At 39.3% G+C, this 23558-nt stretch overlaps 1 protein-coding gene across 4 annotated transcripts in view; it reads left to right on the forward strand.

The window, feature by feature from the left end:
* The window catches only part of DNAJC6 (DnaJ heat shock protein family (Hsp40) member C6), a 144963-nt gene that overhangs the window by 78085 nt on the left and 43320 nt on the right, over positions 1–23558 (forward strand). For all 4 annotated transcript variants that reach the window (XM_036911318.2, XM_036911320.2, XM_036911317.2 and 1 more), the window contains exons 2-5: positions 12987–13137; positions 14205–14254; positions 14361–14509; positions 22743–22865. In XM_036911318.2, coding sequence (XP_036767213.2) covers positions 12987–13137; positions 14205–14254; positions 14361–14509; positions 22743–22865 — 473 coding nt within the window. The remainder of the gene's footprint in view (positions 1–12986; positions 13138–14204; positions 14255–14360; positions 14510–22742; positions 22866–23558) is intronic.

The raw sequence follows: 23558 nt of genomic DNA on the forward strand, positions 1-23558 counted from the left end.
TACAATGTATGTGTGTGCATGTACACAAAAACACAGAACAAAAAATGTAAGTGTTTTGTACTTGTTTTGTACCTCCTTTCCCCCTTTCCTTCCCCTTCCTACAACTTCCCCTTTACACACACATACACACATAGATACACATATACACACAAATGAGGTTTTCTTGACCAGTTGCACTTCCAGCTCTAAAATCCCAGGGGTCTTTATTACACATATTGTTGATACCTCCCTTGAGCTCTGTGATTTGTTTGGTTATGCACAGAGTTCTCACTCTGACTTGTCCCAGCTAATTGAGCACAGCACAGAGCTTTAGCAAATAATGGCCATGGCAAGTTAGTCTCAGTGGTCCAATGATAATATTTTGTGGTGGTTCATATGTTTGTCTTACCTTTTCCCCAACAGTCTGTACTCTATCCAAGTGTATGGCAAGAGGGACATAAGCTTTCAAGTTAAAGATGTGTGTGTGTGTGTGTGTGTGCATCCACACATGTATATATCAAAACTTATCAAGTATTTACATTTTAAATTGTTAAGTTTATTGTATGTCAATTTTATATATGTTAGTAAAGCTGTTTTTTAAAAAGTTAATCATAGGACTGATTGGGGAAGATCACTTTATCTTCCTGATATATCCATCTGGGGCACAGGAATACATTGCTAATATCCCATTAAATACTGAAATGTTATGAGTCTGGGTTGCTTCCACCCATGGCCCAAGAGGGACTTCTATCTCTGTGGCTGTGTGTACCTAGCCAGACTAGATGAAATGAAAAAAGCACAGGTCTTGGCATCAGACAGATGTTTGTAATGTCCTAGCTAAGTAACCCTGCATGAATGAATCTGCCTCTTTGAGACAGTGTTCTTATGTAAAAAATAAGAGCAAAAATATTTCTCAGTTTTATTCTGTGGGATACTATATGTTCCTAGCACAGCACTTGGCGTGTAGTAAGGCTCCTTTGAGTATGTGTGGCATATGTGTGTGCTGTGTGCAGTCTATAATATTATATACATCAACCCTAGTTTTGTAAGCAACCAACACTATCCATCCATGAGAGTTGCTGCTCCTCTGGAAAGCAAGGCTTGGATTTTTCTCTTAGAAATCTGCTTTCAGTGGCAGCTACAGAATTTTGGTCTAGAGGAGCTAAGAGAATACAGTTTTGTTGGACAGAGAGGGGCTAAGGAACTCGTAGCATTGTATTTGCCCAACAAACAGGGATTTCCTAAGATTCTGTATCTGTTTTTTTGGGGGGGAGAACTGTTAGAATTCTCTCCGTCATGCTTAGTGGCCTGTGTTGTCTCCTCCCTCCCTATTAAATGGAACAGAAATGTTGAAAGATTTTTGTTTAATTTTTTTCTTTGTGGTATTCTTAAAGCAAGCCGCCAGTCTTTGGTATCTCTGTCCTACATCATTGGCGGGGTCAGATAACAATGAGGACGTTTTTTTCTTTCCAAGCAACAAGGCTAGTCATTAGAGGGAAATATGGTCTACTTAATGCAGTTTAAGCCCTGATCTTTTGTTAGAGAAAGGAGAAAAAAGATTTGATATTCTCTTACTTCCTGGAGTTGAGAGGCCATGTGTGGGCAGAACCCTTTCTGTTTCTTCAGAGTTCCACTGGGGGGTTCTGATCTTGCCAAACTGATTTGATCCTTATTATTTCATAATGATGAACATCTTTATTTGGCCCAAATATTGGAGAGTAAAGATCTCTACATAGATCTGTTTTGCTGGTATATCATAAGTACTTAAAATATTTGTTGAATTGAATTGAGTAAGTAAAATGCCTGTATTGTTGTAGATGAGAATTTACTTGTGAGAATTTGAACTGGCAACTGTAGCCTGATTCCAGTTATCCATAAAGAAACAAAATGTTTCACATCCATTTCGCTAGAATTTCCTTAGCACCAGCAGCCGGTTAACTGCCACTTTGCCTTGTGTTGTTCTACAGAGTCGATTTTGGTCTAAATGTAATCTTCACTTTAACTGTGTTTCTTATTCTTTGACTCTTATCATTCTTTTTCTTATATCATTGATCCTTTCAGGAAAGAGGAATCTTTGGGGAAAGGTTAACTAACTACTCTGATTTTTCTGAAGATAAAAATTTCTCCTTGGTCTTCTCAACAAGTATTAGTCTTCTGTACAATAAGCTCTTGTTGAGTTCCATGAAATCCCCATCTCTTAGGCAACGCTCCTTGGTGCTGGGAGACACAGTGCTGCAATCAGAACATTAGAAGTGTGAGCAGACCCAAAGCATCTGGTTCTGTTTGTTGCCTGCACCCAAGCTGGTCTGTTCCCTCTGAATGCTTGCTGTAGGGTTTTTGTTAATGTTAGTTTTGGTTTTGATTTTTTGTTTGTCCCAGGGTTCACTCTGAGAGCGTTTCTGCATTCCCTGTGTAGTTACCATTTAGGTGTGTCCTCATTCTGACTTTGTTAGCCTCATTCAGCATTTTTATGCTTGGCACAACTTACTACAGAGACTGCCTATCAGGGTTCTGGATGCTAATACATTTATTTGATAATTAGATGCTGAAGGTACTGCCTCAAAATTTTCTTTAGGTGCCCTGGGATAAACTGTGGCTTTTGAGGTATGTCCTAATTGGTCTGTTACCCCTGGAGAATTCCACTTGCCTGAGGCAGTATTAGTCCCTGCCATCTTCTTCCTGATTCTTGCATTCTATAGCAGCCCTGTTTTACATACATTTATTGAGTGGTTACTGTGTACCAGGTATTGTGCTAAGGTTTTAGATGGGTGTGAAGAAGCATGAAGTATTGTCCCTTTTATTGAAGACCTAGAGTTGCTGGGATTGAGGGGAATGTGTTAGACCCATTCTCAAATAATTCTAAATCAGACTGCTTCAAATCTGATGACAAAGGTGCAGAGTGAGGTGGGAGAATGGGTGCATGAGAGTCAAGGTCCTGATGAAAGAAGGCAGGAAGGTGAGGTGGATGAGAGAGGGCCTCTGGATCCAGCCAGACTTAGGTCCCATCTCCTTCTGCCGTGATGATTACTGAAGTTCACCAAAGCCTCAGTTTCCTCAGTGGGACTTCCACCTGACACTGCACTTAGTGTGAGGGTCTAGTTTAGTGGTTTACGGAAACTGCTTAGCAGAAGGCCTAGTCTAGAGCATGTGTTTAATAGATGGCCTTTTTACAATGGTGATAGTGACAAAGAATTTTAGAACTGGAGGGGACTTAGGAAATCATCTAGTTCATTCTCCTGTTTTTATGTTCTTTCAGACCCTGATTCTGTGATTCTCCCATGGCTGCTCCTCCCATCAAAGTCCTGAAAAGTGTGTGTGTGTGTGTGTGTGTGTGTGTGTGTGTGTGTGTGTGTAATGTAAAGTATATCCCTCTTTTATTCTTTAAACAAATATACACATTCACATATAACTATTTACCAGGTAATAATATTTATAGCATAAATTATTTATCATTCTAACTTCCATTTTTTTGGTTGTTAATTTTGGTCATTCTCTTGAGCATCCATGTCAGTTGATCCTCATTTATGAGCCAGAGTATGACATAGGGAATGGCATCATATCCTTCTAGCACCTTCTCCATTAAATTGGTTGTGATGAGGGCACCAGTGCCTTTTTCTACCTGAGAAGGGCTGAGCGTGCTGTTGATCTGTTAGCACAGTGGTGCCCTGGGTGCTACCATGCACTTCCTACATGGTTTGGACCCTCAGAGCCTGAGTCATTGGCACCACCTGCTCGGTGGCCTGTGCCTGGCCCTGCTGAGAACCCCAGGAACTGTGGGTGAATGCTGCATACCCCCAGGCCTTTGTCCCCGTGGTCTGTGGGGCAGATGCCACACCTGTCCATGTCTAGAACCACTGCTGCACAATGTCATCAAGTGACTTACAGTTTTAAGAGCTCATTCTATATTCCAAAAGTACAGACACATTTCAGTATTTCAAAACCAGTACCACTGAATCTGTGTGAACCTAAATGTTAGTTTTGCAAACAGCACATAATAGTTCCCCCATACCATGCACCAGATCACTTCTAGATGGGAAGAGAAACTCCAGAGCTTCACCTCTGTTAGACATTCCTGCTTCTGAACTATCAAAAGTGAGGACTTTACATGTGGTGCGGTGGAAGCTCCAGAAAGAGATTCTGTCCTTGTACACGTCCCCATCTGCCCCATCAGCCCAGAAACTGAACATGGTCTTTTTTTGCTGAGGCTGCCTAACTTTTCAGGAAGACAGCATTTTTCATGGCTTTATTCTTTCCATTTCCCAGAGCCACCTGGTAGCTGTCATTTATTATGTGTGCACAACATACCAGGCACTGTACTAAGGGTTTCTAGAACTTCATCTTGTTAGTCCTCATCACAATCCTAGGTGATATTCTGTTAATGCTTCCATTTTACAGATAAGAAAATCAAGACTTAGATCATTACTTAACTTTTCTAGGCTGTATATCCAGCTAGTAGCAGAAGTTGAATCCACGCCAGTTTGGCTGGCTTAAAGCCCATATTTTGACTGTGGTAATTTTGTCGCATGCCTAACTTGGTGTTTGACATAAGGAGTGTCAATTTTTTTCCTGTGAAATTGTTTTTTTCTAGTTGAATTCCTAGGCATTCTGTGATAGAGAATCCAATGACTCATTTACATGAGGACTTTCTAAGAATTAAAATAAAAATTCCTGTTTTTTTTTTTTAGAAAATCTCACTACTTAGAAACCACATTGATATACATGGTATCGCTTGATCCTTTTGATGCCATGAGACACGTAAGAAAGTTTTTGTGTGAATGTGTTCCAATTTATAAAAGGAGAGGGGTCTTAGAGGAGTAAAATATCATGCTTAAGGTCACATAGTTTTTAAGTGGAAAAACTAACTCTCCAGTCTAAGACTTCTCTCCCCAAAGCCCATCCTCTTTTCTCTAAGCTTAGCAGAACTAGGGTGAATAGTGAATGAGGCTTAAACATCTTTGATTCTGCAAGTCAAGGCAGAGGGCATTTCTGTGATATATCCAGTTATTATTCCCATGTGATCTATTTTGCTAATTGTGAGAAGCCAAGAGCTGAAAAATTTATTATGAACAAGGATGATAAAGCCTTCAATGGTGATGACACTGGTTCTTTGCGCCTTGCCAAAGGTTGTGAAGAAACAGCATGTTTCTGGGACAGGGGCTAAGATCCCTTTAGTTTGGGGAATTTCTATCCTGCAATCGTCAACTTTGTGGAAGCCAAGGAAAGGCATTTGTAGCATTGTGACACTTGAATAACAACAGAAAAAAATGCCCCATTAGTGAAAAGGAACATGAATGAACAGATCATTATGTCAAAATTTGGATTATCAGTTAGTTGTCCTTCAGATAGGTTGATCCTCAGCACTATGGAATAATGATCCACAGTTATTAGAACTGGATGACCAAGACTTTCCAGAAATGGGATAGTGAGCTCTGTGGAAGTGTCTTTGTGGAAGCACAGAGGAGAGCCACTGGGGATGGCTGATGTCCTAAGAACTTCAGTTATTGTCAGAAGTCTTTTGCCATCTCTTCTTCCCTGTTCTTAATGTACTGGATTATTTACACCAAATGTGAGGCAGTTCCTACCATGATGAAGCAGGGTCTCAGGGGCTTAGAAATAGAGTCCAGCACTGAGGATGTTCTGCACAAGTTCGCAGCCTGCTTAGAGTTAAAATCCATATAAGGCTTCTCCAGGGCTTAGGGGCAGAATTCACCTACATCTCACAGGCTGCGCTGAGAAACCATTGTGTGACTGTGAACTGCAATGACTTATGCACTGAGAAGGGAGGTTTCTACATCTAGCGAGGAAGGGCATACTAAATTTTAATAGCATAGCACTTGGCTGGTTTATTTGTTTCATATAACATATTTTTAATTGTAAATCTAATGAATATAAATGATAGAAAACTTAGAGATCACAATCCAACAACAGAAACCCCACTCATCATTCTCTCTCCTAGATGTAAATGCTGTAACTATTTTGGAAATGTCACAGCTGAGATCCTGGACTCTGGAGCAGCCTGCCTGGGTACAAATCCTGGCTTGCTTACTGTGTGATCTGAGGGGCAGCCGCTGATGTGTCTTTGTTTCAGTTTCCTTGTGTGGAAATGGGAATAGCAATGGTATCTTCCTCATAGGGTGGTTGTGAAGATTAGATACTATATATAAATAATTTAGATTAGTACCTGGTACCTAGTAGGCATTTAGGAAGGTTGAGTTGTTTTTTTAAATTTTTTGTTTATTAAATTGTTTGGATTCCTTCTCTAAACTCAAATATTTTTCTTTTGCAAAAATGAGATTATACTGTGCATCTTTTATATCTTGTGTGTTTTTCACTTAACCCTTTGTCATGAGCATCTGTACTCTTCTACAATGTGATTTTAATAGCTAATTATATGGCTGCATTGTTAGAACTATCCAACCAGTTATCTTACTGTAGAACAGTACATCATTTATAGTCTCTTGCCATTAAACAACACCTTAGTGAACCTCTTTTTTGCTCAATCTGCATGCAATCCTTTTCCTCTGATGACAATACTTTATGTGGGAACATCCTTCTTAGGAGTCACCAAATGAAATTATGTGCAGCCTAGGGTCTCATGGGTGCTTTTATTGTATGAGCAGCAAGAACAAATGTGGGGGATGACCACTGTGCATCATGGACTCTCTAGGACAAGGCCTGTGTTAACTTTTTCCTTCCTCTTTAACAATACCTCTTACAGTGTTTTGCCTATGACTGACAAATCAGTAAGATGTTTATGGAAAAGTAGCCATACCTACTTTTCCTATTACACTAAGGCAATTAAGACCAGCCTTAACATTTGTGCTAGTCCTTTTAAAAATAGAGTCTATTCCAAGTAACTATTGAATCACCTCAAATATATTTTTGGAATGGAGCTTGGTATAAATACATGAGCAAACAGTAACTAACAGTCCAGTGGGAAGCAGAGATTCTTTCCCAGGAGACACAAATTTGTGTCACTCTGCAAATGAGAACTGGTCTGGTTTTGCCAGCAGTATAGCCAGCGGTAAATTTCCATGACTTAGAAAAGATAGGATGCTGCTTCTAGTCTCCTAAATGTTAGGAATCCCAAGAAAACCTTGTTTATTACATCCTTCGGGGGCAGAGTGCCATTCTCTGTGCTTGTCTTTGATGGACTTAGATTTTAAAATAATAAGACATAATAGAATAAGAATCTACCTGAACTCTTGGAGGCAAAGACCTGGATCTTTCTCTTTGGATGACACTCTCATGCTCTCTCAGCTCTGACCTCCCAACTCCCACCCCCTAAAGCCCTCACATCCCTGAGGACTTTGGTAAACTCAGGGCGTGTTCCCAGCGGTTGCTGTTTTAGCCAAGGTATTTAGCAACTTGGCAGAGGTGGCAGGCTCTGGGTTCATAAAATTGCAAGTCTTTTTCAACCATCTAGGGCAGGCATTAGAAAACTTCTCTCTAAAGGGCCAGATAGTCAATACTTTAGACTTTGTGGGCCATAAGGTCTCTGTCACAACTACTTAACTCTGCCGTCATAGTGTGAAATCAGTCATAGATAACACATAAAGGAATGCATATGGTTGTATTCTAATAACTTCATGCATAGACTTTGAAATTTGACCTTCATATCATTTTCATATAATTAAACATTATTGTTCTTTTGACTTCTTTTAGTCATTTAAAAATATAAAAGCCATTCTTTTTCATAGACTCTACACAAATAGGCAGTGGACTGAATTTGGGCCGTTGTGTGTCAACCCCCGATCTACTATAGTAATTGTTTTTCTTCTGCATATCCCTTTTGACTGCAGTTATGATTTCCCTCTTTGTTGTGTCATTTTTGGAAACCTCCCTGTCCTTTCTCTCAGCTAGCTGAGGCTCAGACATTCTTTGGAGAATATGATTCTGGTCCTCATGTAGCTCAGGGAAAAGCAAGAATGCCTACCTAAAATAACTGTTAGAGCAACATAAGATAATGTCCCTCCTTTCATTTTTGTGTCCTGGCTAGTTTGATACATAATTCAGTCACTTGAAGGTTACAAATGGACTCTGACAAGTGGTTCTGGTTTCTGCAAGGTCCTGAGGCTCTAATGATCAATGCAGGCAGCCATAATGATGGTGAGAGTCAGAGTTTTGGCTAATCAAGGATATTTATATCTTTAATAGGTTGGTGCCTTGGAGGAGTTCTGTTCTAGCATGAAATGAGAGTTGGGGAGAGGTCTGGATAATCAATTTGGTGTCATCTCTTAGAACAGTGATATATAAGAAGCGTGTTCAGGCTGGAGTGGTAACTTGGGATGGAAATGGGAGCATGATAAACATTTTATGCCACTCTATCCTTACTACATATAAAATGAAAACATGACACAGGTTTTTATGTGAGGATGTGTTAAAGGGGAATAATGTGCCCTTTGTCATAAGGAAACAGAACCCAAGAGAATGTTCTCAGATTTGCTGCTCTAGCCCTAGTTTGATGAGCTGCCCCTCACACCAGTCAATGACATTTTATTCAGGGCTGTGAAGCAATGGGGGTGACAGAGGCTCAGAATGCCTGCAAAATGAGATTGGTTCGGTTGGTCTGACAGACACAGTGATTTATAAGAGTGTTATTTGAGTGGGCACCTGCTGTTGAGAGCAGCCAAATGAAAGGCATACAGGTGGGAGGGGGAGGAGAACAAAGAACAGGAGAGGGGTGGTTGTGTATAAAGCAGGTAAGGATCATCCTAATTACAGCTGTTAGAACTCTGAGCTGATAGGCAGCTGTTGAATAGTCTGAAATGGTAGAAGTAGTGCAGGCCTTGAAATTGCACATATCTGAGTTTGAATCCCTGACTCTTATCACTCATTAACTGAGATCTTAGGAGAGTTGCTTCCTTTCATTGAGCCTCTATTTCTTTGTCTATAGGGATAATAAATACTCTCCCCTTCTCCCACCATGGGAAACTATACTAACATAAAAGTCCAAGCAGAGTTCCTGGTGCATAGGAGAGCTTAGTTAGTGGTTAACCTTATTAATGTTTGTCCATTTGTTCATTCATTTGTTTATTTACTAGCATTGATTATTCTTTGCAATTTCTAGTATAGCCTCATTTTCAAACAGAATCCTAAAGGTAACTTAGGCATCAATAGCTCTTGTGATTAAGGTGGAAGTACATAACAGTCAACATGTATTCATGGGTATACATATGAGACCATCTCCTATGATGACACATAGGAGTTTTAGTAGGTACCTGAAGTATGATTTGAAGAACAGCTGCCTTGCCGATAAGCACAATAAAAGATACACGACCTTACTAGTAATTGAAGATGTCACAAAATAAGACCAAAATGAGATATTCATACTTACCAGATTGGTATAAATTTTGAAGTATTACCAAGTATTCAGGAGAATATAGAGTGAGGGAGCTCCTATAGTAGGAGCTTAAACTGATATACGTACTTTGGGAAATTATTTGCCAGTATCTAGGAATTTAAAGATTTGCATATCCTATCTACTAGCAAATTCTGCTCCTAGGGTAACCTAGAGACTTCTGTAATCAAGGCAATGATTTTTATAACCACATTGTTACAGCAAACAACCTTAGTGGGATAATGGATGCATACTTTAAGTAAGCTAAAGTTACATGTGGTACCAGCATAGATGAATTTTAAAAATGGTGAGTGAAAAAAATAAAATTGAAAAGAGAAGACCATTTACATACAGCTTGAAAACAAGGAAAACTATATTAATATATTGCTTATGGATACCTACATATGTAATAAGTATTTAAAAAATTATTTGGAATGATATTGTAAGGGCTGCCTAGGGCTGAAATCCAACTCTGCCATTTACTTACTAGCTGTGTACCCTTAGACAAGTTCCTTAGCCTCTGTGCCTGTTTTCTGATCTATAAAAAGAATAAGAAAATAATCCACCTCATAGGTATGCTTTAAGGATTAAATGAGTTAATACAGGTAAAATGCTGAGAATAATACCTTGCAGATAGTAACTGCTATATAAATGTTAGTAATTTTAGTTTATCACATAAATATTATTATTATTTATTTTTAAAACTCTTAAATATTACAATTTTTCATTTATAAGTGTATCAGTGTTTATTCTAATAGTTAAGGAATGTGTTTGACTATAACTATAATATCATTATTATACCTAGGAAATAACAATAAATTTTTAATACCAAGTTCAGTAAGTGTTCAAATTCCAATTGCCCCATAAATATCATTAATTTTTTAATAGTTTGGATTAATTTCCAAATAAGGTCTGCACATTGTGCTTGGCTGATTGTTTTTTTTTTTTTTTTTTTCCTAGGAGAGCAAGGTACAGGCTTTTATTTAGAAATAAAGTGAGAGAATAGAGCTCCTGGCTTATGCCAGGAGGGGACAAAAGAGCCCCTGATTGTCTTTTAAGACATTTTAATCCACAGATTTTTCTTCTAAGTTTCCTTTTTCTTTCAATTAATTGTTTTAGCTTTATTGAGGTATAATTGTTATGTAAAAAATTGTATGCATTTAATGTATACAATTTGACGAGTGTGAAATGCATATACCTGTAATACTCTCACCACAACCTCCAAAAATTTCCTTGTGTTCTGATTATAGTTTTTCTTTTTTTTCTTTTTTTGGTAAGGACACTTAATGGTTAGATCTGTCTTCTTAACATTTTAAAGTGCACTGTATACATTGCAAATTTAAAAAAAGAGATGTAATTGTATCCTTGAAAAGTAAACAAAGACTAAAAATATCAACAACCTAAGAATTCTAGGGTGCAGCATAATAATAGTACAGCTACAATCTATGGACACTTCCATATAGTAGCTACTATACTAATAGCGTTGTATGTACTCATTTAACCTTTCCCTATGAAGTAGGCACAATTTTATCTCGATTTTACAGGCAGGAAGAAAGAGGCTTAGAAAGAGTTACTTCCCAAGGTCACACAGTTAGGAATAGCAAGGCTGGTCCAGAACGCAGGTGCAAGTGACTCATGGTCTTGATTGCAGGTTGAACCACCCACCTGGCCATTGTTTACATTAGCCTCTCTACACAGGTTTCTATTTACTTCCTGTCTCAATCATTTTTTTTAAACTGAAGTATCATTCATATACAATCTCATATTGCTTTCAAGTATACAACACAGTGATTAAACAGTTGCCCATATTATTAAATCCTCACTCCCACTAGTGCAGTTACTATCTGTCAACATAGGAAGATGTTACAGAATCATTGACTATATTCTTCATGCTGTACCATCCCTGTGACCAACTTATATTATGATTGAGAATTTTTGTGCCCCTTTATCCCCCTCTCCCTCCCCACTCACCCACCTCAACTCCTCCACCATGGTAATCACCAGTCATTTCTTAGTGTTGATGAGTCTGCTGCTATTTTGTTCATTTTGTTTTGTTTTCTTTTTATAGTGAAATCATATGGTATTTGTCTTTCTCCACCTGGCTTAGTTCACTTAGCATAATATCCTTTACGTCCATCTGTGTTGTTGCAAATGAAAGGATTTCTTTTTTATGGTTGAATAATATTCCTTTGTGTGTATTTTCCATCTCTTCTTTATCCATTCATCTATTGATGGACACTCAGGTTGCTTCCAAAGTTGGCTAATGTAAATAATGTGGTGCTTATATCAATCTTTATAAACTAAGCTGTGTTGTGGTAATGAACATTTCCAAAATGGGAACAGGTGCCTTATAATAAAGGGTATTCCTCATTCATGGTACAGTATTCATCAAAAGTCAGCTGGGAACTCTGCCACACAACTCCTGGCCCTGGAACCCAGGAATCCTGGACAGAGCAGCTGCAATCTCAAACCTTGCCAGTTGCTACAGCAGAGAGAGGGAAAGAGAGAGAGAAATGGAGAGAGAGAAGGTAGAGACAGAGAATGAGAGACAGGGAGAGAAAGAGAGGCAAAATGAGAACTATGGAGAGTCTCACATTAACAGTGAAATGCTCTGTTCTGAAAGTGACACGCAATACCTCCATTCACAAACCAGAGGCTAGAGCAGTGGTTCTCAATAGGGGCCATTTTGTCTCCCAGGAATATTTGCCAATTTCTCGAGACATTTTTGGTTGTCACAACTGGGGGTCAGTGAGGAGGGGTGGTCCTGGTGCTATCTGGGGGCTAGGGGCCAGGGAAGCTCCTGGATACTCTACAGTTCATGGAACAGCCTGCCCCACACCCCCCAGGAGGAAGTAGCTGGCCCCCGGAGGGCCAAGGTTGAGAAACTGGGCTAGAGCTAAGCACACAGGGCCAGAAAGTACAATTCTATGAAGCTGTGAGGGGGAGAACCTGAAATATTTGACAGATGATACTAATGACTGCCAGGCAACCTCGGGCCTAAGCTGATGGAAATGAACTGTTGCTTTGAGGGATCAGCATGGGATGGGTCTTCTAACAAAGCCAATACCTCTACCCTGTTGAAGGGTAGAGGAGGCCTCAGGACTCACTTCTAAGCTGCCTGCAGCTCTTCCTTGGCACTGAAGTGGCCCTTTCCTAAAGAAGTCTAATAGAGGCCACATACTCATCAGTATTTTCTAGTGTCCACCCTAAAAAAGTAAAATGAAATAGGTGAGGTGAATTTAGTGGCATACTCTATTTAATTCAGTATATCCAAAATACTGTCACTTCCACATGTCATCAATGTAAAAAACATTAATGAGATGCTTTACTTTTTTTTCTGCACTGTCTTTGAACTTCAGTGTGTATTTTATACTTGCAGCACATCTCAGTTCAGGTGGGCCACATATCAGGTGCTCAGGTGGCACTTATGCCTAGTGGCTGCTACTGAACAGGCAGCTCTGGAGGCTTCTGTTCCAGGATTTCCCGTGGTCTCTGAAGACCAGCAGCCCTGCTGTCACCCAGAGGTAGTGAGTTCTGAAAGCAGGACATAACTTCCAGGAATGTCTGTCCCAGATTCCCAGAGACAGCAGTGTATGTTTTGGGAACAGGGGGTCCTGGTTTCCTGTGTGGCCCATGCCTCACCTCCTTTTCTGTTTCTCACTGACAGGTGCCTCAGCGCCAGACATGGAGCCCAGCTTTGGGGGGGGTCTCTTTGACATGGTGAAAGGAGGTGCAGGAAGGCTCTTCAGTAACCTAAAGGATAACTTGAAAGACACCCTTAAAGACACATCTTCCAGAGTCATACAGTCTGTTACCAGGTAGGTACATTCTTCTCAGTTAATGGACTTCTTTGCCCCCAGAGGATCTGCTTAGCCACCTGCTGCTTGTTTGGCTTAAAGACAATCAACTTTGTGATGTGATTGTATGGGATTTGATCGACTGAGCAATGTCACTGAAGCCATAAAGTTGAGTCCTTCAGAAACTACAAGCCCAGGCTGGGAGGACTCTGCTCATTGGAACATTAGAGCTTAGTGGTTGCCATGCCTGTTTTGCATCCACATCTTGGGTTCTAAGGTATATGCTTTTGTTAACCATGTGACCTTAGGCAAGTTAATCAACCTCTCTGAGCTTTACTTTTATACTTTGGTAGGATTTGTGTCAGTGGGCTGTTTGAGAATTAAAACATAATGTACATACAAATAATCTGAGTATGCAGTACTCATGGATTATAATCAAAACAGTATTGATTTTGTATCCTAATAGCCTTCTAAAATTTATTTAGTGAGAGAAGTTTTCTATCCTACTGTATGAAAATTCTTACAAGCATGCCATGTGAATTCTTTTTTATACTTTGGTATTAGAAAGTTCTAGGGTTATTTTAAATTATAATATGCAGCTTTGAATCATAAATGCAAATGTCAAGTCCAAAATATTAGTAACCATTTTAATCTTTTTTTCGAAGGTAAAATTTATCCCTTCCCTCCAATCCCCAGTTAGGTTCTGGTAGGCAGGAAAAAAGTATCCTTTGTTCTTTCTCCACCACTTCCTCCTCTACCCCTAATTGCTTACACTTATGGGAGGTATTTACAGGTAGGCAAAGAGGCTGGAATAATCAGTGTTAAAAAGGGAACAGTGATTTCCATTCTGAGATTGATTCTGTTCATGAGTGGCTTCTATAAAGGGTGTTGGGGTGTCCCAGGTGGAGTGGTAGATTTATACTCCTGACGGTATATACTGTCTTCTCTCAACAAGTCTTCCTTGTTAGAGAGAAGGCCTTGAAGGAAGAGAAGGTATCCCTGGTCATAATGGGCAAGAGATTAGAGAGAGAGAAATCTTGGCATATTTGGATCATTTTAATGAGCACTCTTTCCTATCTTGCATTTAGCTACACGAAGGGAGACTTAGACTTCACATATGTTACCTCCAGAATTATTGGTAAGTTTCTCATATTTCTAAATGCTCAGTAGCTCAGCTTTCAGTTGCCGCCCCTCACAACAGCAGACATGTTTAACCTATTTTCTTTCTGTGTGACCCCTCCTAGTGATGTCCTTTCCTCTGGACAGTGTTGACATAGGATTCAGGAATCAGGTCGATGACATTCGAAGCTTTCTGGATTCCAGACATCTTGACCACTACACGGTGTACAATCTGTCACCCAAGTCTTATCGAACTGCCAAATTTCACAGCCGGGTAAGGAATTTTAGTGCTGAGATCTCATAGTTGAAGACATGACAGGTCTTCCTTAAGTGCTATCCTCAAAGCCATACAAAACTGGAGAACTATATACTCTGGACACTTCTAGCCACAAAATATTCATTAGGCTGTTATGAGATACGTAAAGATTTTCCTTGGGTGAAGATATTTGCAGGAAAGCTTATCGGTCAATGAGATACCATATAATCTGGGGCCTCAAATCACTTGTGACTGGTTGCTCAGGTGTTAGGACACATTACTCTGAAGCCCATTTGGAGACCTAACTGCTATGTAGGGCAGTTAGGGATGCTTACCTGTAGCACTTACTATGCCTTTAACCTTTCCTTACCATCCTGGCCACGATGAGGCAGCATGGCGAGACCAGTACAGACACACCAGTATTAAGAGAAGTAGCTCTCTGACATTCAGTCAAGATGCCTCTTTCATAAAGGAAGGATAGCACATAAACAATCCACATGCTAGGTCTGGCAATACTATTACTGATATATGACAACAGCAGACAACTTTTAGAGAGCACTAGAGAACTTTACGTGCAATATCTCATTAAATTCTCTCAACAGTTCTCTGAGGTAGATGGACAAACTGAGGCATAGAGCAGTGAGGTAACTTGCCCAAGACCACACAACTAGTAAATGGCCTGAGGCATGTGTTCTTAACAAGCTGGTGTGATAGTATTATTTAGAAAAGCTGGATTATCCTCTTAAGGAGCTTTTGGAACTAGGCAGAGAAATATTCCAAGTTTCAGGCTGGTTGGGAGGCTATGAGAACTGTCTTAGGTTTGAATCTGATGTTGAGCCTGATATTTCTGGCCTCTGGATTCTTGATTTACTCACTAAATTAAGGCTTTTTCTCTCTCAAGAACATCTTCAAACATTTTAATTTAGCCTTCAGATATAATTGGTTCTACAGCTACATCTGGGTCTATTAATAAATATCAAGGGTTTTCTACACATTGGACCCTTTAAAAGTGAAACTTGATTTCAAATAAGCAAAATGATAGCTGGTTGTCCATACCATGTATCTAGGATCTCAACTTCGATGCTGGAACGCATTTTGGCCCAAATTTCAGTTGCCATTGCTAATCTCTGGGCCTCAGAGATTACCAGGTCTGTATGCTCTCTAAAACCTCCTCCTGCCCTAGTGTTTCATAAGGTAGGGGAGAGTTCTGTTAAGGACTCTCTTTGCTCAGAATGTTCCCAGGAAATGCAAGAGGTAACCCAGTGATTCTCAAACTTTAGTGTGCATCCGAATCACCTGGAGGCCTGGTTAAACACCCTGGACCAGCACTTCTAGTTCAGCAGAACAGGCTGGAGGTGAGAAAATGTATTGCTAGCAACTTTGGTTCTGCTCCCAGTTTCCTTGGGGGCCTCTCTTTGAGAAGCAAAACCATTCTGAGGCTGCTGGTCTAAATTGCCATTCTATAATGGAGATTTTAAATGCAGCTCTTTTAAATTCCATGTAATTAACTGTCCTTCCAGTGCTTATTCCATTTGCTGCCTAATTCAGAGCAAGCGAATTAACATTAAACAAAAATGTGGGTAGATAACTGTTTCTAACTAGGATGCAAATCTTTTGAATTGATTTTTCTTGTTTGGACACTTAATGTCAACATTTTCCTAACTGAAGGACTGTGGAACATCCTGCACAGTATTTCATAGAAATTTCATTTGATCTCGAAAGATCTGTGATAGTCTGGAAAATTTTCCCTTTCAAAGTAAATAAAGATGTAATATCATTTTAGAAGCATTCATACATATGAAGCTGTCTCTATGTATAGCATTTATAAAAGCAATCTCTATAAAAGATGTTTAAAGAAAGACTTCTATTTGTGTAACTGCACATTTTGTGCCCAGTCTTAACAGTCTTACCAGAGGAGCCAGGAATTTCATATTGAGCGTCTGCCCAGGGCTGCTCTCATTTGCCCTAGAAGAGCAGGGAGCATGTTTACTTTAGTTGCTACCTAGAACAGTGCCTGGCATGGCTAGTAAATGTTTCTGAGAAGAATGAATGTGCCATGAATTGTTAAATACATAGATATAAAAAAAAATTTGGTTTTTGTTCTCAAGGCACTTAATCCTAGTTGGAGGGAGAACCCAAGACATTCTAAAGACAAATGCAAATATTTCTGAAACCTACCAAGGGAGCTCAGCGAAAGGAGACAGCAGTGAGAACTGGACCTTGAAGCATGAGCTTAGGTGAACACAGTGGGGTTATGTCTTCTCTGTGAAAATTGTAGAATGTGTCTTACAAAGCTCTTTGTGACTTGGCCTCTGCCTGCTTCTCCAACTTCAGTTTTGCCCTGTTCTCCATTCCCTAAAAACCTCACGCTCCAGCCTAGGGAGACACACATTACCTCTTTGCACAAGCTGCTCCCCCTCCATAAAAGGCCACCCTGCCACATACTCCCACCCATTTTTGTTAGCCTAACTTTGCTAAGGGGATGATTTCCACATGACACAGGTTTTCCAGCTCTTTCTCCTAAAGTACAGGATTGCACTACATCTGTAGCCCTTCCCAGAAAGTCCAGAACTGTGCAGAATGGAACTGGGCCCTCTGACCTAGCTTCTTCAACCCTCAGCTGCATCTCAGGAAGACAGTCCAAAAACCTTTGATTTTCATCTTAGCTTTGTTTTTTATTTGGCTTCATCACTTTGCAAGGCCCTAGTCCTTTCTCTCTGTAGCACTAACATTGTGAATTGATTTGCATTTCATTGTTGCATTACTTATAAGTCTTTTCTTGGTTCGCATTTTTCAGTCCATGGGGACTAGACCCATTTCTTCCTTCTTCCAGGATAATAAAGTACTAGGTCTGAATGAAATCTTATTTTAACAAATGTACATGGCAGAATCTTCCATAATGTCAGTGTTAGGAAAGGCCAAACACAAGACAGATTATATTTACAGATTCACAGGAGTCCAGCTCTGTTTATATCTCTGTGTCCTGAAACCTGAACTCAAATGGGTTGACAAGAATCATTTGAGATAATCAAATAGCAGTTTTCTTACTATTTGCATGTATAACAGAATGTTAACATAGGACTTGTGTTTAGTCTTAGTTTTAGCAGAGGGTTCATATCCAACTCAAAACAACCCATGGCCAATAGCCCTGCGTTCCAAATGAGGTGCTAGAATACCTATTCAGAACTGCAAAGGAGGCATTGAACATCAGTTTTTTGGCACTTCTTAGCCAGTATCCACCTTGAGGAGATAAAAGTACCAATGTTGACAATAAAGTCCTGGAGACCAATGAGATTCATCATCTAAACTAGATGTTCTTAATGTGAGTTAAAAAGACAAGCATCCAGTATGTGTTTAGATCTATGGCTGGGCCTTAGAGTTTAACCATTTGCTTCCACTCTTTTAAATTTATTATTGTGGTAAAATATATGTAACATAAATGTATCATTGTTACCATTTGTAGGTGTACAATTCAGTGGCATGAAATATATTCACAAAGTTGTGTAACCATCACCACTATCTATATGCAAACCTTTTCATCCTCCTCTACACAAACATGAGAGGGTGTATGTGGGAGGTCACTAGTTCAGTTTCTGCACAGTTTATAGCTCTGCTCCAGAATATCAGGAGCCACTGCTCTTTATATATCTCTTGGCACTGCTGCTAGCAACAAATGGAAGTTTGGATGAATGGCCATCAACTTTAGCCTAGCCCTAAAGTTCTTATGTTCCAGTTAATGTATTCCAGTGCCATTTTGAGTGTCTTGTACCCCTGCCCAACCAGGAAAGGAGTGCTAAGGAGCCTGTTAATAGCACAAGAAAAATAAACCCAGTTGATTCTTTTGGAATCTTCCTTCATCTGAACATTTCTAAACAACATGATCTAGTATCATTTCTAATGTTTTGGGAACAACTTGATTTTGGGATATGGATTATCAGCTTGGGCTTCTTAGAGCTCACCAAAGAGGTCACTATAGCTCCCAGTTTCTGCTTTGGTTCACCGGCTAGTGGAGGGCATTGGCTCTAGAAGAGCAACTTTACATCTTATACTTCATCTCTCCCTCTGACACCGTGCATTGGTGTAAGGACAGGAAAAAATGAAGTAGAAAAAAAATCCCTTATCTGGGAGCCAGAGAACCAGGGACCCCTACAGTCTAGCAATTCAGGCTTTAGTGAATTAAACATCTTCACCTTGGTAAAATATAACCATCACTTATAGCCAAAACCACCCCACAAATGTAAGGTGGAATTGCAGTTAATAATCAATCACCAGACAATGTGGTATAGTAGAAAGTACACAGATTTTATTATTTTCTATTGAGGTGAAATTCATATAATACATACAAATTCTGAACTTTAGAAGTTCCTTTGGGCTCTCATCTCAACTGTTCCTCTTTCTGGGAAAGTCACTTCACCCCATCTCAGACTCAGGTTTCTCCTGTATAAAATGGAAAGATAATGAGAATACCTATTCCATAAATACTTAGAAAATTTTTCTGTAGGTTTGCTGTAAGGAATACATTTGATAGAAATGTCTCGCTGAGAGTAAGCATTCACTAAGTTGTAATTGTGATTAACATTAGTAATAATAACATGCCACAATAAATGATTGACTGAAATACCCCATCCTCCAAAAACAGTGTCAGACCCCTAAAATGCTGGATATGGCTCTCCAATCTGATTCTTCGTAGCACCTTTTGCTCTTAAGCTCAGCAAATGGGATGCTTATGCCATCTTACTTTGTACTTGAAGTGATGAGAGATGAAAATGGAATGGCATCCAGCCCTGGTGCTGCTTTGGTCTCTTTTCCTGCTGGGTGGTATCATGCCAGCCTTGTCATCCATATGGTGTTCTATGACACTCAGTGGCTCCAGGAGGTGTTCAGAGAGACTGAATATGGCATTGTGAAGTGTCACATGTCCAAGGATTGTACCTACTGCAAGATGCTGCAAACCCCAGAGAGCTACAAAAATAGCTTGCAATGATTGAATTTCTTTTTTAAATATTTTTGGTTTTGTTTATGCCTTAATGTTTTTCCCCTTTAGAGAGAACACATGCTTTTAAAAAATTCTAATTGTATGTTTGCTTAATGGTATATAATTATATATCAAGCAAATATGTAATTATGGAGTACTTTAAATTAATATTATTTACTTGATTGATTTAATGATTCTGGAGCTATTAGCCTATTGTGCCAAGAACAATTTAGCCAACTTTTACTGAGACTCATTGCAGATATTGACATTTAGTGTTTGTGTGGGTGACATACAGTTTCTAAATGATTTAAAAATACTGTGTGGGAAAACAAATTTCCCACACTTTACATGGTTGCACTCTAAAAAAGCAACAAACTGATTCACCTATTCCTTCCTCAAGTATTGTACATGTAGACAAATCTTATTACAGGAAGTGATTGCCAAGTGGGCTTATTCCTTCTTTCCTTCACTCATTCAGTCACTAAGCAAATACCTACTGAGCTCTTGCTGTTTGACTAGCACATGGACACTGGACTTTGGGGTTACAAAAGTGAAAAAGTTATGGTCTCTCTTCTCATGGAGCTTAGTGTCTAAAGGGGGAGACAGAAATCAAGACTTTGTTTGAATCCACTTGACAATGACCTGGCACTTCCTGTGTTTATGTTGTGCTACTCAATTCTTACAACAATGTTTTAATGCCCATTTTCACTTTACACACAAGAGAACTGAGGCTTGGACAGGTTAGTGACTTGCCTGAGGTTAGTCAGGTGGTGAGTGGTAAAGCCAAGGTGAAAACCTAGCCTGTGGGCTTAACCATGTTGCTCTACAGATAAAAGCTGCGTGAAAGTGGACAGAGGCGTGGATACAAAGATTTCTAAATTGACTCAGCATTTCTGCCTGTAGGTGTTAGAGCAAGAGAGCACTTGATGTTGGGTTTTGAAGGATGAACAGGAATTTACCAAGGGAAGAAAAAGCATTGCAGACAAGAAGCAGCTTGTACAAATGTACATTTTGATGACAAAATTTATTTTCCCAATTATTCTTTTCTTTTAATCAATATATCATTTCCATTCCTTGAGAACACATTGGTGGGGAATCTATTTGGGGGTAAAGAATGGGCCAGAATTAGCAGTGAATCATGTTGGATATAGCGGTCAAGCTGTTATGAAGTTTAAATTAACAGAGGCCCCAAACTGGACCCCCCTGGATTGTCTGGTAGTTTTGTCAAGCATTTCAACTACTTTTTATAATAAACCACACCTGTCATTTCCAAAGGTATAAGAAAAGGAGTAATTTGGAAGATCCCCTGCCAGTACTCTACAATCATCTTGTAGAAAAAGTCACAAATTAACCTAAAAGAAAGAGCTTTCTTTGCAGCCCCAGTGAGAGAAACTCACACGTCTGGTTTCAGATGTCAGCTCTACAGAGACCACACATAATTTCCCATTTTTATTTTGAATGGTTATTATCTGGTTACCAGAAAAGGGAAACTAACCAGATTGCCCCTGCCTCCCTTTCCCTGCTGTTATACATTAGGGATTTGAGATACTTGGGTTTTCTTAGGTCAGTGGGATGTTAGTGTTACAGAACACTTTCTGATGAAACTGTCCATATAAAACCTATTCTTTCTCCAGAATTCCCTATTGCAGTATATTGCACCTGCCATCCTTTATTCAGCTATTAAAGCTGGAAACCTGGGAATCATCCCTGACTTTTTTCTCCCATCTCTCTCTTAAGTACAACATGCCACACACACACTCACACACTGCCAGCTGTGATCAGTCACCAAGTCTTGTGTATGAGTATTTTACTGCTTCTTTATTCCTTGAATCCTCCAAGTCTATTTGTACCCCACTGTCACTCATCTAGCCATGTTATGTCCTATTTGGACTCCTCGGCAACCTCCTGACTGGTCTCCTTGACTATGCTTATATCATCCACATCCACATTCATTCTCCATACTGGATCTTGAAAGGTCTTTGGAAACTGCAAATGAGAGTCATCTCCTTAAATACATCTCCCAGCTCCTAACAAAGCCTTGTATAATTTGGCCCTTCAGTCTATGTTCCTGCCATACATGGTTTAATTCATTTTATTCAAACATAGCTGGCTTTATCTTAACTTAGGACTTTACATTGGCCATGATAAAATAATAATGATAATAGCTAACATTTATTAATCACTTTGTGTCAGATACTGAGCTAAGCCCTTGAAATATATCCTCATGTAATAGCTGCAACCCTATGAGGTAGGTAGGGTGAGTAGAATTCACTGTATTTTATGAAGAAAGTAAAAATTTCTCCTCATTTTTTATTAGTTAAATTAGTAAATATGTAATCAATTGGGGCTTATGTCTGGTATTTTGAAGCAAGTGATAATCTTAACCAGCATACTGTTATAGCACAATGATATATATTCAAAAGACCTGGTTGCAATGCTGGTACTGACCAGAAGGATGACTTTACACAAGATAACCTCTGAGAGTTAGTTTTCTCATCTATAAAATGAGGATCATATTAATACCTGTCTTACATGATTGTTGTACAGATCAGAGCCAAACAGAATTCCGAAAACATAGGTAGTGCCCTATAATGTTTTGAATGAATGTATTAGAAGAGTGAAAATGCCCGAGGTCGCCCCCATGGTGTCATGGGTCCCTTCATTAAAACAGAAAGAAATCAGAGCTCTGAACAAGTGCGCCTTCGGCTCACTCTACAGCACTTTTCATACTATCATGAGAGCTGGAATAAAACTAGGGAGAGTGCAGGGTTTAGAGGATAATCCTGTAATTAAGAATCTAATAGGCATTTCAAAACAATTTATACTTAATGAAAATTAAATTTGAGGTAACCTCACAAACTATAAAAAAGAAATATCAAATATGTAGTTTAAATGATCTAGTTGAATTTAAATGTACTTCAAAAATGTGATTTTGTACATTAAGCACCTAATAGGTCAAACTATTTTATACTTAATAGAAATTAAATTTAATGTAACCTCAAAGAATAAAAAAAGAATCCCAATATGTAGTTTACATGGTCTAGTTTAATTTAAAGCCTTTTTAAAGATGTGTTTCATACCTTTACTAAAAAAGAATTTTAAAATAAAAACACGCCTGTATTAAACACAACTCTTCTTTCGCTGTTTGGACCCTGTTCCCAACTCTCTGGCTGTATGAAAAGAGAATGTGCTATCACATTCCAGCAGCTGTTTGGGTGACACCTGTTATGGAGAGGAAGTTGCTTGGGAATTCATTTCCTTTTGCATTTCCTGTAGGTCTCAGAGTGCAGCTGGCCCATTAGGCAGGCCCCCAGTCTGCACAACCTCTTTGCTGTGTGTCGGAACATGTATAACTGGCTACTGCAGAATCCCAAAAACGTGTGTGTTGTGCACTGCTTGGTGAGTAACCTTTGTTGTTGTCATTTGTGGTGGTTTGGGTTGGTCAGAGCAGCCAGCCCTGTACAGACAGGTGAACAGGTAACATTCACATTCAATAAGCACTTATTGAGTCCCTACTTAGGGGGTGAAAACCTAGCCTGTGGTGTGTGGGATATAAAAATGAGGGAGGAAGAATTTATTCTTGCCTTAAAGCTTGAGTACTAGTGAGAGAGGAGTTATGTACCCATAATATAGGGCCTCTATAGCTATTATAAAAGTGGTAGAAACAAGTGCTGTAGGTGCACAGGCAAAAATGCCAATGAATTTTGTGTGAAAAAAGTTTGCTGTAAACACATTGGAATATTTATTTTTAAATTTTGGTTTGAATAAAAATGAAATAAAAAGACACCTATGCCCTGGTAAGCAGTCATATAGATGACTATTTTGCAGCAATTCCCAGTGGGACTGATGACTTGTCTGACCATTGACATCCTGGAGTCCCTTTCTCCAGCTCTTCCTCCAGAGGCCTCTCACCTAGTGTTTAAAACTCAACATTTGGTTAAGTCTTTCTCTTTTGAGTATTTTCACAATATGGACACTTCCATTGTGTGTCTGTCTCCTGTGGCATTTAACACAGTGCGTCATCATATTCTGGTGACCTGCCTGTTCTCCCACTAGATTATGAGCATCTTGCAGGAAAGAACGGGTCTTCTT

The sequence above is a fragment of the Manis pentadactyla genome, chromosome 4 (assembly GCF_030020395.1).
Source record: "Manis pentadactyla isolate mManPen7 chromosome 4, mManPen7.hap1, whole genome shotgun sequence".
Classification (NCBI taxonomy): Eukaryota; Metazoa; Chordata; class Mammalia; order Pholidota; family Manidae; genus Manis; species Manis pentadactyla.